The 19,414-nt window shown below is 36.9% G+C and overlaps 2 protein-coding genes across 7 annotated transcripts in view; one reads left to right on the top strand and one right to left on the bottom strand.

Annotated features, from left to right (window-relative positions):
* The window catches only part of LOC127871246 (NADH-cytochrome b5 reductase 3-like), a 48,783-nt gene extending 41,064 nt beyond the window's left edge, over window positions 1-7,719 (top strand). For 2 of the 3 annotated variants that reach the window (XM_052414001.1, XM_052414007.1), the window contains exons 7-8: window positions 2,290-2,389; window positions 6,507-7,719. In XM_052414001.1, the coding sequence (XP_052269961.1) occupies window positions 2,290-2,389; window positions 6,507-6,679 (273 nt within the window). In that variant the 3' untranslated portion in view covers window positions 6,680-7,719. The remainder of the gene's footprint in view (window positions 1-2,289; window positions 2,390-6,506) is intronic. The other variant, XR_008045242.1, reaches the window with a different exon arrangement.
* A 1,080-nt stretch (window positions 7,720-8,799) lies between these two features.
* Window positions 8,800-19,414, bottom strand: part of LOC127871172 (dynein axonemal intermediate chain 7-like) — a 52,197-nt gene continuing 41,582 nt past the window's right edge. For 2 of the 4 annotated variants that reach the window (XM_052413911.1, XM_052413927.1), the window contains 4 exons: window positions 19,299-19,328; window positions 14,286-14,438; window positions 11,523-11,624; window positions 8,800-9,311 (listed from right to left, as the gene is read on the bottom strand). In XM_052413911.1, coding sequence (XP_052269871.1) covers window positions 9,174-9,311; window positions 11,523-11,624; window positions 14,286-14,438; window positions 19,299-19,328 — 423 coding nt within the window. In that variant the 3' untranslated portion in view covers window positions 8,800-9,173. The remainder of the gene's footprint in view (window positions 9,312-11,522; window positions 11,625-14,285; window positions 14,439-19,298; window positions 19,329-19,414) is intronic. The other 2 variants (XM_052413919.1, XM_052413933.1) reach the window with 1 other exon arrangement.

The following is a 19,414-nucleotide window of genomic DNA, read 5'->3' as shown; positions in this document are numbered from 1 at the left end:
TTGACATTGGCTCATCAGTTTTACATGTGGTTGCAGTTTTTATGCCCCCGGATAGAATGATGGGGGTATTTTGTTTTTGGCCTGTCTGTCTGTCATTGTATGTGTCTGTCATTTTGTCCTAAAACTTAAACCTTGGTCATAACTTTTGCAATATTGAAGATAGCACCTTGATATTTGGCATGCATGTGTATCTCATGGAGCTACACATTTTGAGTGGTGAAAGGTCAAGGTCATCCTTTAAGGTCAAAGGTCAAATATATGGCTTCAAAGCGGAGCAGTAGGGGGCATTGTTTTTCTGACAAACACATCTCTTGTTTTATCAGGTTACTCTTAATGATTATTTACTGTTTTAAGCTCGACTATTATATATGAAATATATATATAGTGGAGCTATCCTACACACCCCAGTGTTGGCGTTTGCGTGCAAATGTTAAAGTTTGCGTACTACCCCAAATATTTTCAATGTCCCTTGACATATTGCTTTCATATTTTGCATACTTGTTTACCATCATGACCCCAACCTATAAATAAGAGCAGACAACTGTATCAAGCATTTTGACAGAATTATGGGCCCTTTTATACTTAGAATATGCATATTATTGATAAATCTATGTTAAAGTTTGCGTACTACCCCAAATATTACCTGTGTCCCTTGACATATTGCTTTCATATTTTGCATACTTGTTTACCATCATGACCCCAACCTATAAACAAGAGCAGACAACTGTATCAAGCATTTTGACAGAATTATTTCCCCTTTTATACTTAGAGTATGCATATTATTGATAAATCTATGTTAAAGTTTGCGTACTACCCCAAATATTTCCTGTGTCCCTTGACATATTGCCTTCATATTTTGCATACTTGTTTACCATCATGACCCCATCCTATAAACAAGAGCAGACAACTGTATCAAACATTTTGACAGAATTATTGCCCCTTTTATACTTAGAATATGCATATTATTGTTAAATATATGTTAAAGTTTGCGTACTTCCCCAAATATTTCCTGTGTTCCTTGACATATTGCATTCATATTTTGCATACTTGTTTTACCATCATGACCCCAACCTATAAACAAGAGCAGACAACTGTATCAAGCATTTTGACAGAATTATTGCCCCTTTTATACTTACTTTTTTTACATGGTAAACTAAATTCAATAGAATGAATTGGTAAAAATTGAAAATGTAATTTTTAGCTCGGCTGTTTTCGTAGAAAACCCGAGGTATTGTCATAGCCAGCGTCTTGTGTCCGTCGTCATGTCGTCTGCGTCTTGCTAAAACCTAAACATTTTGTCAAGGTTCTGAACATTGGCTCTAAAATCAAAGTTCTTCAACCTACAACTTTGAAACTTCATAAGTAGCTGCACCTTCATGAGTTCTACATGCCCCACATATTTTTGGGTCACTAAGTCAAAGGTCAAGGTCACTGTGACCTCTAAAAAAAAAAAAAAATCTGACAAGCTTTTATCTATTCAAAATTGCACTCGCAGCCGAGCGTGGCACCCAATATGCGTTGCTCTTTTTTGGCATTGTCACATTTCTCGTTTTAATGTATAAATGTTCACATTGGAATTAAAATATGCAATATAATTTTTCACAGATATATATTTTCATTTTTGTTATGCTCCCCCAAAATTAATTTATTATGTGTCTGTCCATGCACAATTTTTGTCCGGGCTATTTCTCAGCAACTAATGACAAGAATTCAATGAAACTTTATGGGAAGCTTCACTACCAAGAGGAGATGTGCATATTATTAGCGGGTTCTGGTCGGATGATTTTTCACAGAGTTATGGCCCTTTGAAATTTTCTATAAAAAAAATTCTTGTCCCCCAACTACTGTGCCCTCAAGACGTTTCCTTTTATCTGAATATATAGTGCAATATTGTGACAAAAAAAAACTTTGGGGAGCATCACCCGTCTCCGACGGTTTCTTGTTTCTGTGTGGTTATTATAATGGGAAACTGACAGAAAATGTTCATTATACCACCAAAGTGGACGAGTAGTCAAGCAAGCTGAAAAAATATTTTTTTTACAGTTTTTGCTCAGTTCATAATGATCCATGTTTTTTAAGGGACGATATTCCAACATTAGGATCTTAGAAGAACAATTTAAAATCTGACTGAAGTAATTTGTAAGTTTGCCTGATAACTTGTTCATGATTACTTGTTCATTTCTTTTACATAATTCTATTCAGAGTGTGAAATAAAAGTTTGATGCTTACAATTACGAAAATTATATTACATCAATAGCAATGTGATTGTTATTTATTGTTATTTTCCAGACAGAACAAGACATTCTGTTGCGTCCGGAGCTGGAGGACCTGGAGCAGAGTTTCCCAGACAGATTCAAGCTCTGGTACACACTGGATAGACCCCCTGCAGGTACATGCTTGTTGATATCACATGGTACACACTGGATAGACCCCCTGCAGGTACATTCATGTTGATATCACATGGTACACACTTGATAGACCCCCTGCAGGTACAGGCAAGTTCATATCACATGGTACACACTGCATAGACCCCCTGCAGGTACAGACATGTTCATATCACATGGAACACACTGGATAGACCCCCCTGCAGGTACATGCATGTTCATATCACATGGTACACACTTGATAGACCCCCTGCAGGTACAGGCATGTTCATATCACATGGTACACACTGGATAGACCCCCAGCAGGTACATGCATGTTGATATTACATGTTACACACTTGATATACACCCTGCAAGTGCATGCATGTTGATATCACATTGTACACACTTGATAGACCCCTGCAGGTACATGCATGTTGATATCACATGATACACACTTGATAGACCCCTGCAGGTACAGGCATGTTCATATCACATGGTACACACTGGATAGACCCCTGCTGCAGGTACAGGCATGTTTATATCACATGGTACACACTTCATAGACCCCTGCAGGTACAGGCATGTTCATATCACATGGTACACACTGGATAGACCCCATGCAGGTACATGCATGTTGATATCACATGGTACACACTTGAAAGACCCCTGCAGGTACATGCATGTTGATATCACATGGTACACACTTGATAGACCCCTGCAGGTACAGGCATGTTCATATCACATGGTACACACTGGATAGACCCCCTGCAGGTACATGCATGTTGAAATCACATGTTACACACTTGATAGACCCCTGCAGTACAAGCATGTTCATATCTCATGGTACACACTTGACAGACCCCCTGCAGGTACATGCATGTTGATATCACATGGTACACACTGGATAGACCCCTGCAGGTACAGGCATGTTCATATCACATGGTACACACTGGATAGAACTCCTGCAGGTACATACTGTTGATATCACATGGTACACACTTGATAGACCCCTGCAGGTACATGCATGTTCATATCACATGGTACACACTTGATAGACCCTTGCAGGAACAGGCATGTTCATATCACATGGTACACAATGGATAGACCCCGTGCAGGTACATGCATGTTGATATCACATGGTACACACTTGATAGACCCCCCTGCAGGTACATGCATGTTGATATCACATGGTACACACTTGATAGACCCCCCTGCAGGTACATGCATGTTGATATCACATGGTACACACTTGATAAACCCCCTGCAGGTACATGCATGTTGATATCACATGGTACACGCTTGATAGACCCCCTGCAGGTACAGGCATATTTATATCACATGGTACACACTGGATAGACCCCCTGCAGGTACAGACATGTTCATATCACATGGTACACACTGGATAGACCCCCTGCAGGTACATGCATGTTCATATCACTTGGTACACACTTAAAAGACCCCTGCAGGTACAGACATGTTCATATCACATGGTACACACTGGATAGACCCCCTGCAGGTACATGCATGTTGATATCACATGGTACACACTTGATATACCCCTGCAGGTACAGGCATGATCATATCACATGGTACACACTTGATAGACCCCCTGCAGGTACAGGCATGTTCATATCACATGGTACACACTTGATAGACCCCCTGCAGGTACATGCATGTTGATTTCACATGTTACACACTTGATATACACCCTGCAGGTACATGCATGTTGATATCACATGGTACACACTTGATATACCCCTGCAGGTACATGCATGTTGATATCACATGATACACACTTGATAGACCCCTGCAGGTACAGGCATGTTCATATCACATGTTACACACTTCATAGACCCCTGCAGGTACAGGCATGTTGATATCACATGGTACACACTTCATAGACCCCTGCAGGTACAGGCATGTTGATATCACATGGTACACACTGGATAGACCCCTGCAGGTACAGGCATGTTCATATCACATGGTACACACTGGATAGACCCCTGCAGGTACATGCATGTTGATATCACATGGTACACACTTCATAGACCCCTGCAGGTACAGGCATGTTGATATCACATGGTACACACTGGATAGACCCCATGCATGTACATGCATGTTGATATCACATGGTGCACACTTGATAGACCCCTTGCAGGTACAGGCATGTTCATATCACATGGTGCACACTTGATAGACCCCCTGCAGGTACATGCATGTTGATATCACATGGTACACACTGGATAGACCCCCTGCAGGTACATGCATGTTGATATCACATGGTACACACTGGATAGACCCCATGCAGGTACATGCATGTTGATATCACATGGTACACACTGAATAGACCTCCTGCAGGTACAGGCATGTTCATATCACATGGTACACACTTGATAGACCCCCTGCAGGTACAGGCATGTTCATATCACATGGTACACACTGGATAGACCCCCTGCAGGTACAGGCATATTTATATCACATGGTACACGCTTGATAGAGCCCTGCAGGTACATGCATGTTGAAATCACATGGTACACACTTGATAGACCCCTGCAGGTACAGGCATGTTGATACCACATGGTACACACTGTGATAGACGCCCTGCAGGTACAGGCATGAACATATCACATGGTACACACTGGATAGACCCCCTGCAGGTACAGGCATGTTGATATCACATGGTACACACTTGATAGACCCCCTGCAGGTACATGCATGTTGATATCACATGGTACACACTTGATAGACCATGCATGTTGATATCACATTGTACACACTTGATATACCCCCTGCAGGTACATGCATGTTGATATCACATGGTACACACTTGATAGACCCCTGCAGGTACATGCATGTTGATATCACATGGTACACACTTGATAGACCCCTGCATGTTGATATCACATTGTATACACTTGATAGAATCCCAGGTACATGCATCTTGAAATTACTAACAACATATTAAAGATTGTCTGGATAAGTGAGTTAAGTTAGTGAAACACTGTACCACAAATCTGAGGATTGCGATAACAATCAAGGCACATAGCTTGTAAGGAAATGGGACATGACGTTATTTTTATTGACATTCTTCCTCTACATGTGACTTCAATGGGGGAGCTGTCGGTTGTTGGAACACGTATGTGCAGCAATTTTTTTCCCAATTGGGAAAAATACTGGTACCTGTCCATTTGGGAAAATTGTGCTTGAAAAACTGTACAATTGGGAAAATTTGCATCATGAAGTCTTCATATTGGGAAATAGGTGTTTTTGATTTTTTGCTCCCAAATACTTTTAAACTGATAAATAAATGTTGTCAAGTTTACAATATTACAATTATTAGGGGTTCAAGCCGTATAGCTGCCATATGGAAACAAACGAAATGTTGTTTAAAAAAAAAAAAAAAAAAATTAAAGAAGGAAAAAAATCGCTGATGTGTGCTTTTACAATTCTATTGAGATTTGTTGAATTTTCTTTCATAAATCAAGTGAGTATATGGGCTTGAAGGCAATGAAAATCTATACAAGAACAAATTTGTCATAAGTTATGGTGATGTATTTATTTGCGTTGTTGGTTGTACAAATGATCGTACAATATTTTGTTTTCGGACAATATTTTGGATATGATTAGACCTTTCATCATCTTAATTTGTCAGCTAGTAACGTGGGAGTTTGGGATGATGACTGTGAATTTTTATGTCAACAGATCAAAAGTCAAGTTCACAGCCACTTAAATTTATATAGGTACAATGTTAGTTAAATAAATGTTTATGTCCATGAGAAATTTCAATGAATATTGGGTATGTTATGGTATTGGCTTCAGTCAATGCATTTAATCCTGGTGTTTCATTGGTGTTTATCAAAAAAACTGCCAATTTTATTGCACATACTGTGATTTGTGTTGATTTTCAACACATAAATATTGGGGATCTGAATATTGTTATATTGAATTCAGGCTGCAAAGGATGGAGGGGGGGGGGGAAATATATTTGATACAATTAAATATTAATTTAATAATGTCTTTCCCCGTCTTTATTTTCTTTGCTCTCTCAATTAAACGTTTCTCCATTTCCCATGTGTTTGGTGTGGGACTATTAAAAACATGTACTCTTTCGACATTACACCATGCTAACAATGCTTTCAGACTGGAAGTACGGTTCTGGTTTCGTGAACTCTGCCATGATATCCGAGCACCTGCCTGATCCAGTGGATGGCTCGATAGTGCTGATGTGTGGACCTCCACCCATGATCAACTTTGCCTGCCTGCCCAACCTGGACAAGCTGGGCTTTACATCCGATATGAGATTCTCGTTCTAGGGGCAGACATGTGGCACCTCTGACACGAGATTCATGTTCTAGGGGCAAACATGTGCCATCTTTGATATGAGATTCATGTTCTAGGGGAAAACATGTGCCACCTCTGATATGAGATTCATGTTTTAGGAGCAAACATGTGTGAATGTTAATCCAATGTATTCTTGGACAAGCTTTTGAAAATTTAAAATAAAAAACGCTATGTGAATACCAAGTAAAAATGAGGATTCGGTTTGAAAAGTCTACAATAAGTTGTAAGTTACTGTTATTGGTTGATGAATATTGGTAATGGAAATGAGTTTATGGAATTAATCGTACCAGTGTAAGGAATATATGTGTATATATCAACTTGGCTTGGAAATACAAGTAAACGAAGAAAAAAAATTAAACAAACACATAAACATTAATACATGTAGTTAACGTCCTTTCTATTTAGTTCAATGAATCAAAATCATATATTATGATTGTGTAGGAAACTGTATAGAATTGACTCCCCATGTTTATTAAAATCTAGTAGTGCTTAATTTTATAATTATTCCATTAATTTTTTCAGTTATTGCCTAATACAAGTATGATGCATGTTAAGATTATTATGTGCTTGGTGTTACAGTACAAGAATAACTTTTTATTTATGTGCCTGAGCCGGTTGTAATTTAAGTGTCCTTGAACAATATTAATGTTATTCACTGTAACTTTTTGTAAAGTGCTTGTTCTGTCAAGATTAGTGTATGTTGTTCTTAAATCTTGAAAAAAACAAACATTTAAACATAAATTCTACTTTATTATATTTTGTAAGTGAAACAACTTCGTGATAAAACTGAATATTTGTAGCCAAATGTTCAAAGTTACATGTAACTACAAATTATTTTCTTAAATTTATTAATTTGTAACATTTACTTCAATGTCTGTTCTTCAATGTCTGTTCTGTAGCTTGTTGGCATCACGCTCTATTTATATATTCATATCTTAGTTTTTGATTTTTTATTTGATATAAAATTGTTAATGGCGAGCTTATGGGCATTAATAAAATGCTTAACACAATACATGTGGAAATATTTTTTGTTGCAATATTTACATATTTGGAGAAAAACATTCAGTTTGTACAATCAAAGCTGACATGTGTAGTAAAGGTTGGTAGTACATGAACCATGCTCTGTGAAAAGGGGGTTTAATGCATGTGCGTAAAGTGTCTTCCCTGATTAGCATGTGCAGTCCGCACAGGCTAATCAGGGATGACACTTTTCACTTAAATTGATATTAAGGGCATTTTTCACTGTTGAATTGAGCTGAAAAGAATTAACAGATCAAAAAAGTTAGTTAAAATGTGGTTACTGACCAATTATCTGCAACTCATCTTGCTACCAGTTGTTTATTATTATAAAAATATATTTTATATTCAATATTATACGTGACTCACCCAGTCCTGTAAGCCGAAATGATCCGTAAAATAAAATTGTGTCTTTGTGTCGTATGAACGAATCTGCACTAAAACTAAATTTAGGTTCACATCGTACATGCATGATCAGTTGTCAAATGAAAGTACGGTTGATATTCAAATGCTTTATTTTTCTCTTTACGGGATATTGTTTTAGTATGTTGATGCTGGCATTAACAAATATAAGTGTATATGAAGTGAAAACACCAAAAATAAACAACAGTTGCGATAGACACCTATAAACTGTTAGATGCCCATAATATCACTTTAAACTGGATTTTTGCTAAGAAGAGACTATTATTAAACGTAAAATACCATAAAAGCAGAAAGTGTCATCCTCAATTAGCCTGTGTGGACTTTACACACATGCATTAAACCCCCTTTTCACAGAGCACGGCACATATGTAAATTTGAAAGGATTTTAAAGTGGTCAGCCTTTGATTGAACCTACAATAAGTTGTTTTTTTTTCAAAATTTAGCCCATTCTGGAATAAGTCTAAAGCATTTGGGTGATAAATGTAATTTTTGATCTTTTACGAACAACTAGGAGAGCAAACACGGAAAGGCTGGATTTGTACAAAAACATGTCTACATTATAACATGTTCCAATCACAATTATTAGTTGAAAATGTGAGACTTTTTGAAATAAGTATTGCCGATCATTTACTCATTTTAACTCAGTTGATCATAAAGAAGACAGAATTTTTATTGACCTTTCATTTGTAAAACAATTGTAGAGTACAGACATTTTCAAATAACAAATATTGTTCAAATTGCTTCATCAACAAACAGGTAAAAATGCTTTGTTCTAAGTAGTGATTACAACAAATTACATCCATTCATTCACTCACAAAAAACTGGACATATATAAAATCAAGTAATGCACAAATATAAATATATAGGCGGGAAAAACATACCAGAACAAATTTGGTCGCTCAAGTATGTGGTCTTATTCATTACATTCTGTTAAGGTTTTCTTGATGCATACAACATCTTAACTGTCACTGGAGTCTAATTCCACCAAAAAAAAGCCCAACACTTTTTTAACAGACTGGTGTACAGTTAAGCATATGTAAGGACCTTTGTAGCAGACAGAATCTGTCGGACACAGTCTATGTACTGGAAGTTGGTTTCATGGATACGTTCCTTGGCCTCTGGACTGGAATACTCCATCAATAGGTGGTACAAGTTGGACTTGAACTGTAACAGATATTAGGTGAACTGAAATCATTTGAAATATTATTTTATAAATAATAAAACAAATGTTTTTAACAAGACTAATTTTTATCAGATAAACCATTTTTTAACTAAGATTTTTTAAGCGGCAGCCATCTCAAGATACCATAGTTTGTGTATATTTTAAGCAATTACAATTAACCATAGTTTGTGCCTTTCTAACGCAATCACAAGATACCTTAGTTTGAGCATTTTTTAAGAAATCACACATACCAGAGTTTGACAATTTTTTAGCAATCACAAGATACCATAGTTTATTCATTTTAAAGCATGTCAATTGTTCTTTGAAACTGGAAAAATATTGTGGCACCAGAAGTCATCCAGTTTCAAAGTACATGTGATATGCTTAAAAAATGAACCCAAGGTTATACTTTGGTGGTTCAATATTAAGGGACTGTCAATATGTTTCAGTACAAATGGTTGCTAAAAATTATTTACATAATTATTAGAACCCGATTTACACCCAAAGTCAACGCATATTTCGTAAAATAAAGTTAAACCATTAAAAATCAGTGTTCCTCGTAGAAATAACCAAACTTTCAACACTCGTTGCGGTATGGTAACATCGATTAAACATGATACATAATGCTCGTTTTTATTTTTTTGTCACAAAACATGTTTATTCCTGGTGAATTTCCCGTTACGATATCTGAACATTTACAAAGGAACGCCAGATTAGCTTCCCGAAGCAATTCATGCATTCACTAGTAAATATTCGCATATCGTCACGGGACATTCTCATGGAATATTTTTTTTTAATATTGTTAGAAATATTTGTTGATTTTGAGTGTTTATGGGACTATCCCTATTATCCCTATTTATGGCAGGGGATGAAATACATATAGGATCTGGCACCAATTGTCATATCATACCATATTTTATTAAATGAGTTCAGGTATTTTGTTAGTAAGTGAGCCTTTGGCGAGCTTACTAAGGATTTTCCTGGACGAGTTTAATAAAATATGGTATGATATGACAACAAGTGTCAGATCTTTTTATCACATGCTTTTAAAATGAGCATTAAATAAATATTTATGCAAACATAATGTTAAATCCCGAATGTTATTTACATTTTGTGGCGTCATTTGTCGTTGCAACGTCATTTTAGCAAAATAACAAAATGCGAATGGTCAATCAATGAAAACTAAGCCAATGAAACGCTTAACAAGGGCTGTTTGTAAAACATGCATGCCCCCCATATGGGCTGTCAGTTGTAGTGGCAGCCATTGTGTGAATACGTTTTTTGTCACTGACCTTGACCTTTGACCTAGTGACCTAACAATCAATAGGGGTCATCTTCCAGTCATGATCAATGTGCCTATTTCATGATCCTAGGCCTAATTATTCTTGAGTTATCATCAGGAAACCATTGTACTGTTTCAAGTCACTGTGACCTTGACCTATGACCTAGCGACATGAAAATTAATAGAGGTCATCTGCCAGTCATGATCAATGTACCTATAAAGTTTCATGATCCTAGGCCTAAGCAATCTTGAGTTATCATCCGAAAAATATTTTACTATTTAGAGTCACTGTGACCTTGACCTTTGACTTAGTGACCTGAAAATCAATAGGGGTCATCTGCCAGTCATTATCAATATACATATGAAGTTTCATGATCCTAGGCGTAAGCATTCTTGAGTTATCATCCTGAAACCATTTTACTGTTTCAAGTCACTGTGACCTTGACCTTTGACCTAGTGACCTGAAAATAAATAAGGGTCATCTGCCAGTCATAATCAATGTTCCTTTGAAGTTTCATGATCCTAGGCGTAAGCATTCTTGAGTTATCATCCGGAAACCATTTTACTATTTCGAGTCACTGTGACCTTGACCTTTGACCTACTGAACTGAAAATCAATAGGGGTCATCTGCCAGTCATGATCAATGTACACATGAAGTTTCATGATCCTAGGCCTAAGCGTTCTTGAGTAATCAACTGGAAACCATCTGGTGGACGGACCAACCGACAGACCGACGGACCGACATGTGCAAAACAATATACCCACTGTTCTTCGAAGGGGGGCATAAAAATGTTGTATTACACATGTACAAAAATATGTGATGGTTATATTAGCTGGGAAACGGTATAGCATGTGATAAATCAGTATACTGCTGTGTTTGCATAATCCCACAAAATGGAAGCAGGGTGAACCAAAACGTTTGTAAGCTTACATGTGTGCCATCCGCATGGTTTTCTTCGAAGGCTTCATCAAACTCGGTCATTTTCAGCTTCATGCTTCGTCGCTTTGTCATTAAATACAGGGACCAGGTCTCCTGAAATAGCAATAAGAAAAAATGTAGTTGAAAAATGTAGTTGGAATATATAATTTCGCACAAGAGCTCAATTATACCATTATAAAGGGAACTACAGATATACAGTTTGAACAAACGGTAGAGCATAACAAATATATTGGGACTTTCAAAGTGGATATTATATTTAAGTTATTTGAACTTCACTACAACCTTGTTTTGAACTTATCTTAACAAAGACAAAACAGTTAACTGTTTAAAATTGTTTTCAAAGTAATTATTTAATAATGTTGCTTGAATTAACACCTTAAATAGTCATTTAAAGCTACACACCTTATTTGGCATAGTAAATTTAAGTTTAAATAAGAAACATATTTTATCTATGCCAATTAGAATATATCTGGTGGTAACAAGATATAAATCCGTCTTTTTTGCGCTTTAAAATTTAAAAATAATCGCGTTTGACGACGTATATGTCTAGAATCCTACTTTCGGTTTTAAAAGCGGTACCGTTTGAAATAATTATAAATTACTTGCTAACTAGGCTTTAGATTTAATAACGATTTTGTACACTTTCAAATTGCATCTATATGTATTGATTATCATGTATTTCATTTTAAAGTCAGAGGCAAGGTGTGTGGCTTTAAGTCATTTTGAGAAAATGTCAAAAGCGTGACTTCACACCTAAAAAAAGATGTTTTTCTTATTTGAAAATGATTTGTTTTTTTAAATAAATTCAAAAAAGATTATTTATCTCTATTTGTTACTATTGAGTTAGATTTCTTTCGATAAATTGTTAAAACACAAAAGCGCATTAATGATCTTTCTATTTTAGTGAACATTTATTTGATTCCATGAGTTTTGTCAATACCAGAATAATGATGAAACTGTCACTCTAATGCATGATATATGTCTTGCAAGCTTCTTTGTCATTCATTTTTAAAACAAGGGACGAAATTGTCACAAAACCAGGTTTTCATTGTGAAAAAAAATTTGATAAAGGGAGTCAACTCAAACTGAACTTTTGAAATGAACAAACAAAATTAACCCCCTTTGTAAGTTTGTTTCAAAATAAATCTATTTTAGTCGTGGCGACCTTGACATGGAGATATTGACGTGATTCTTTCGTGCGACACACCATCCCATGATGGTGAACAAATGTGCCAAATGATTTTAAAATCTCACAATGAATGACATAGTTATGGCCCGGATAAGCTCATTTATGGCCATTTTTGACCTTTGAACTCAAAGTTTGACCTTGATCTTGGAGATATTGATGTAATTCTTACGCGCGACACACCGTTTAATGATAGTGAACAAATGTGCCAAATGATTTTAAAATCTCACAATGAACAACATAGTTATGGCACGGACAAGCTTGTTCCGCCTGCCAGACCGCCAGCCCGCTGGCCGACATTCACCAATCTAATAACCAGTTTTTTCCTTTGGAAAACCTGGTTAACAAAAGTAAATAAACTCATAATATGTTATTGAGAGTAATGGTTCTTGAAAGCTTCATTAGTACAAACAATAAAGTTTGATATACCACTCAATTTTCCAAATATGCGCTTTACAAAACTTCAGCATCTCCTAATCAAGGGCAATAACTGTGCAATTTTTGAAAACAAATGTTATGGTTCTCATGCACTGGCCCTTAATGAGATATGGAAGACTCATTAACAGACTCGAGCCCCCTAGAAGACTCTCCTCTTGGAGGGGCATGTCATCAACAGATTCTGCCCCTTGATAGACTCACTCCTGAGAGGGGCATGTCATCAAGTGACTGCCCCCTGATAGACTCACCTGTGGGAGGGGCAGGTCATCAACAGATTCAGCCCCCTGTAAGACTCACCTCTTAGAGGGGAATGCCATCAGGTGACTCTGCCCCCTGATAGACTCACTTCTGAGAGGGGCATGTCATCAACAGACTCAGCCCCCTGTAAGACTCACCTCTTGGAGGGGAATGTCATCAGGTGACTCTGCCCCCTGATAGACTCACTTCTGAGAGGGGCATGTCATCAACAGAGTCAGCCCCCTGTAAGACTCACCTCTTGGAGGGGATTGTCATTAGGTGACTCTGCCCCCTGATAGACTCACCTGTGGGAGGGGCATGTCATCAACAGACTCAGCCCCCTGTAAGACTCACCTCTTGGAGGGGAATGTCATCAAGTGACTCTGCCCCCTGATAGACTCACCTGTGGAAGGGGCATGTCATCAACAGACTCAGCCCCCTGTAAGACTCACCTCTTGGAGGGGAATGTCATCAAGTGACTCTGCCCCCTGATAGACTCACCTGTGGAAGGGGCATGTCATCAACAGACTCAGCCCCCTGTAAGACTCACCTCTTGGAGGGGAATGTCATCAAGTGACTCTGCCCCCTGATAGACTCACCAGTGGAAGGGGCATGTCATCAACAGACTCAGCCCCCTGTAAGACTCACTTCTGAGAGGGGCATGTCATCAAGTGACTCTGCCCCCTGATAGACTCACCAGTGGGAGGGGCATGTCATCAACAGACTCAGCCCCCTGTAAGACTCGCCTCTTAGAGGGGAATGTCATCAGGTGACTCTGCCCAATGATAGACTCACCTCTGGGAGAGACATGTCATCAAGTGACTCCGCCCCCTGGAAGACTCATCTCTGGGAAGGGTATATCATCCAGAGACTCCGCCTCCTGATAGACTCACCTCTGGGAGGGGCATGTCATCCAGAGACTCCGCCCCCTGGAAGAGCACTTTCTCCCTATTCTGCACCTCGCTGTTCCACTTCGACCAGGAGAAGGCGTAGGCTGATGAGCACAGCGCCATCTGCTCATAGCACCACTCCTCAATCACCGGGTGCTTAAATAAAGTACATCTGGTGAGTGAATTAAATGTTGCACATGTTTTTCAATAATTACTTTTATAACCTGGATCTCCAAAACCCATGTCCTCCACACACAAAATGCTGACATAATTTTTGTACCAACAAAAGTTACATTCAAACTTTCAAAATCGATACGGTATGTTATTTTGAAAAGGTTTTAAATTGATCTGTTGAAATTTTACAGTCAGGTTCATGGGTTTTTCATAACCTAAAAAATTACATAGTAAATCTAATAATCTTTTATATAATTAAATAAACAATATATATTACATGCCCCTATGCCTTTAATCTCTTGATCTTGAAATTAGCAGGGATCTTACCCAAAAGACTAGCCAGCATTCCAATTTAAATGGATTGTCTTCCACAGATTAGTTACAAACTATTTTCATTTAACAAGCCAATTATCTGAGCCTCAGAAATTACTTGGCATCTTCCTTTCCTTCCATGTAGCCAGCATTGCTTAAACAATGAAGTTCTCTACACATTGTGCAAAAAATACAGTTTATAGAGTAAACTGTTTTTAGTTAACAGGCCACTGTGAAATAGACGGATGTCCAGAAGACATTAAAATCAACAGGCAGTGTTCTTTCCTAAAAAATAACCAGATATTTTCAAACATCAAATCATTCTCCAGACTTCTTGCATACACAAAATGTTCTATGGAGAGACCTGCAGACCAATTACACAATTGACAAGCACAAAACTATATACATTGTACCCCAACTCTTCAAGGAGGGGCATTATAAAGTAATACAAAATGTTAACATCTTAGAAGAACATCGCAATCAAAGACAACTCAAATCAGAACAAAAAATAACTTGAACAAGGGAACCATAGCAATCACATATGAGATATTGCATTTTCCTAAAAATAAGTTAGAATATGAAACACTCAAGTTTTCCAAATTTTGCGTGTGGCTATGATATTAATTAGTGAAAACATCATTTTGAATGATAAATTATCATACTATAACGAAAAATCAACTTTTCTGAAAAAAAAATAATTTCACTATCAAATATATATATAACAAAGTATCCAACTCAAAATCAGCCGAAAATGGGTTGCATCGCTTTGAACAGCCATAACTTCATCAATTGTGCAGCGATTTTTTCGACCTTGGTCTTATTCAACGCAGAAATGAATTTCCTTTCTAGAAATATATATATATATCTTGTCATATTTCTACAAATGCTGGGTCAAATTTTAAGAAATAACACAATACACATCTCGCAAAACCTACTTGATACCGATCAGACAGAATTATTGAATGAAATCGTCAGTTGCAAAGACACACCTTCGCATTGGACCAATGAAATCACTTGTGTGTTTAAAATGTTGGTTAGTTGAAATGTATGTAAACAAAGGTTTCGAACAGCGCTGGACAGTTAGTTTTGATGCATAATGCAACGGCAAGCATGGTAAGAATGTTTTTTCATACGTTTTATTGAATTATGGTATCGAGGTCCGTGAACTTTGCAGGGAAAATGCCCTTTACTCCGTGAAGATTTCATTCATTTATCATGTCTTATCGATGTTAAGTAGGTCAAGCGAGTTGTGTATCGAGATATTTCTTAAAAGTTGACCCAGCATTTAAAAAATATTGCCAAAAAGGAAATTCATTTCTGCGTTGAATAAGACCAAGATATTCAAAATCGCTGCACAATTGATGAAGTTATGGCTGTTTGAAGCTATGCACCCTGTTTTCGGGTGATTTTGAGTTGGATACCTTGTTATATATATATATATATATGATGGGGATTTTTTATTTCCCCAGAAAAGTTTATTTTTTGTTATAATATGATTATTTATCATTCAAAATGATAATTTCACTAATTAATATGATAGCCACACGCTAACCAACTGTGATACATAAGAGGCATAAGAGAATATAAGACACCCACATGAACTAATTAGAAATATTCCATAGTATGCATTCATACATGTTTTTTAAGTCACTTTTGCATGTTATTATATACAATTAAAAATGTAAAAAAAATCAAATTGGCTGTGTTCTGTGAACAAGGAAGTGGATTAATGAATATGCGTAAAATGTCGTCCAAGATTAGCCTGTGCAGTCCACATAAACTAATCAGGGACGACACTTTCCGCTTTTATTGTATTTTTTTGTTTAAAGAATAACCTTTCTTTATGAAAATCCAGTTTAGGCAGAAAGTGTCGTCCCTGATTATCCTGTGTGGACTGCACAGGCTAATCTGGGACAACACTTTACACACATGCGTTAAACCCCTTTTCATAGAGCACTGCAAATAATAAATAATAATAAAACTTTAATCAAAAAGAAAACACAATGTTTTCTGACATAGTTACATGTAATTTAACAAGATGTGTTTGTGAAACACTATGTCCCCCATATATTTGACCTTTGACCTTGAAGGATGACCTTGACCTTTCACCACTCAAAATGTGCAGCTCCATGAGATACATATGCATGGCAAATATGAAGTTGCTATCTTCAATATTGCAAAAGTTATGTATATATTAAATGGGCGATTTTGACCGATATATTTGACCTTGAAGGATGACCTTGACCTTTCACCACTCAAAATGTGCAGCTCAATGAGATACACAAGCATGCCAAAAATGAAGTTGCTATCTTCAATATTGCAAAAGTTATGGCAAATGTTAAAGTTTGACGCAAACCAACAAACATACAGGGCAAAAACAGTATGTCCCCCAGTATCGTTACACCCAAGCTTTAAATTCAAATGACTTAATGTTGTACACATGCAGGATAATATTTATGCTATGTTTTATATTGATAAGTATTAATGAGAAATACATTTGCACTGCTTATTTAAGGCTAGCATTGGTTAACATTAACATTACAATTTAGAAGGTCGGTTTGGATTACTGGGTACAAATTTAATACTGCTCATTGAGGATACAACAATAAAATTTTCAAAAACATATGCTATGGTAATTTGTATATGTACCAATTGAGTGGACATTTTAATGTATTGGCAATATTATGGAGCAAGTGCACAATTTCCACAAGGATTAAATACAGTTGCTTTCATCAGTGTCCCAAGAAACTGGCCCCGATTTATCGTGGAGATGTACACTGTAGAGACCCATTAGTGTGGTAGGTATTACAAAGTCAACAAACTGCCTCAAAACCACTGACATAATCTAATGATAGTGACACAGGTTTATTCAAGCATTACAACTGTTTACATCTTCAGTTCCTTCGGGCCTTATCTAACATGTGCATTGACTCAATTAGAGGTATTGTGATGATTTTTTTATATTGACTTGAGAATTTCAGAAAATTGTTGGACCAAAAGCCACTAATTTGAAAAGGTTCTTTTTAACTGACTGATTTTGTATTTGTTTATTGTATTTTGCTATAATTGGGGAAAGTAAAAAATTAAAAGCAAAAAATAAAATAATTTTAGGACAACTATTTTGTCTTGAGTTGCTTCTTTTTAAAATTATATTAAACAAGGGCTGTTTGTAAAACATGCATGCCCCCCATATGGGTATCTCCGTTGTAGTGACAGCCATTGTGTGAATATGTTTTTTTGTCACTGTGACCTTGACCTTTGACCTAGTGACCTGAAAATCAATAAGGGTCATCTGCGAGTCATGATCAATCTACCTATCAAGTTTCATGATCCTAGGAATAAGCGTTCTTGAGTTATCATCCCGAAACCATTTTACTATTTCGGGTCATTGTGACCTTGACCTTTGACCTAGTGACCTGAAAATCAATAGGGGTCATCTGCGAGTCATGATCAATGTACATATAAAGTTTCATGATCCTAGGCATAAGCGTTCTTGAGTTATCATCCGAAAACCATTTTACTATTTCGGGTCACCGTGACCTTGATCTTTGACCTAGTTATCTGAAAATCAATAGGGGTCATCTGCCAACCATTATCAATCTACCTACGAAGTTTCATGATCCTAGGCATAAGCGTTCTTGAGTTATTATCCGGAAACCATTTCACTATTTTGGGTCACTGTGACCTTGACCTTTGACCTAGTGACCTGAAAATCAATAGGGGTCATCTGAGAGTCATGATCAATCTACCTATCAAGTTTCATGATCCTAGGCCTAAGCGTTCTTGAGTTATCATCTGGAAACCATTTTACTATTTGGGGTCACTGTGACCTTGACCTTTGACCTAGTGACCTGAAAATCAATAGGGGTCAACTGCAAGTCATGATCAATCTACCTATTAAGTTTCATGATCCTAGGCCTAAGCGTTCTTGAGTTATCATCCGAAAACCATTTTACTATTTCGGGTCACAGTGACCTTGACCTTTGACCTAGTGACCTCAAAATCAATAGGGGTCATCTGCGAGTCATGATCAATGTACCTATGAAGTTTCATGATCCTTGCCCCAAGCGTTCTTGAGTTATCATCCGGAAACCACCTGGTGGACCGACTGACCGACATACTGACCGACATGTGCAAAGCAATATACCCCCTCTTCTTCGAGGGGGGCATAATAAACCAATAACATATTAACTGTACATCGTACATATAGCAAGTACTTCAATTCTTATTTTTGTAGTGTGTAAACAATTTTGGTGTAAAACAAAATTGTTTAATGAAAACAACAAAAAATGGTTATATTAATTACTTGCACATTTATGCAATTATTACTCAAACTTAGTGTAATTCTGACTTTTTAGTTGTTGTCCATTATAAGATGCATCTAAATATAAGACAAATTCAACTTTTGTCTGGAAAAAAAGTTGCGTCTTCTATAACAGAAAAAGTTTTTACACGTAGAAAAATGTAAAAAAAATCAACATCTGAAATAAACTGGCTAAATGCTTGGTCAATTATAACTTGAACTGTTACCTTGTCCAGGGGTCTACCACCAGTGACTTCCTATTAATGTTTATTTCAAATCAGTATTTTATGGTCAGAAGGCTCTAAGAGAAGGTTTTATCTAGGTTTTATCTTAAGTTGTCACT

This window comes from Dreissena polymorpha, chromosome 1, assembly GCF_020536995.1.
Source record: "Dreissena polymorpha isolate Duluth1 chromosome 1, UMN_Dpol_1.0, whole genome shotgun sequence".
In the NCBI taxonomy this organism is placed as follows: domain Eukaryota; kingdom Metazoa; phylum Mollusca; class Bivalvia; order Myida; family Dreissenidae; genus Dreissena; species Dreissena polymorpha.
This window is presented reverse-complemented; position numbering and strand designations above follow the sequence as displayed.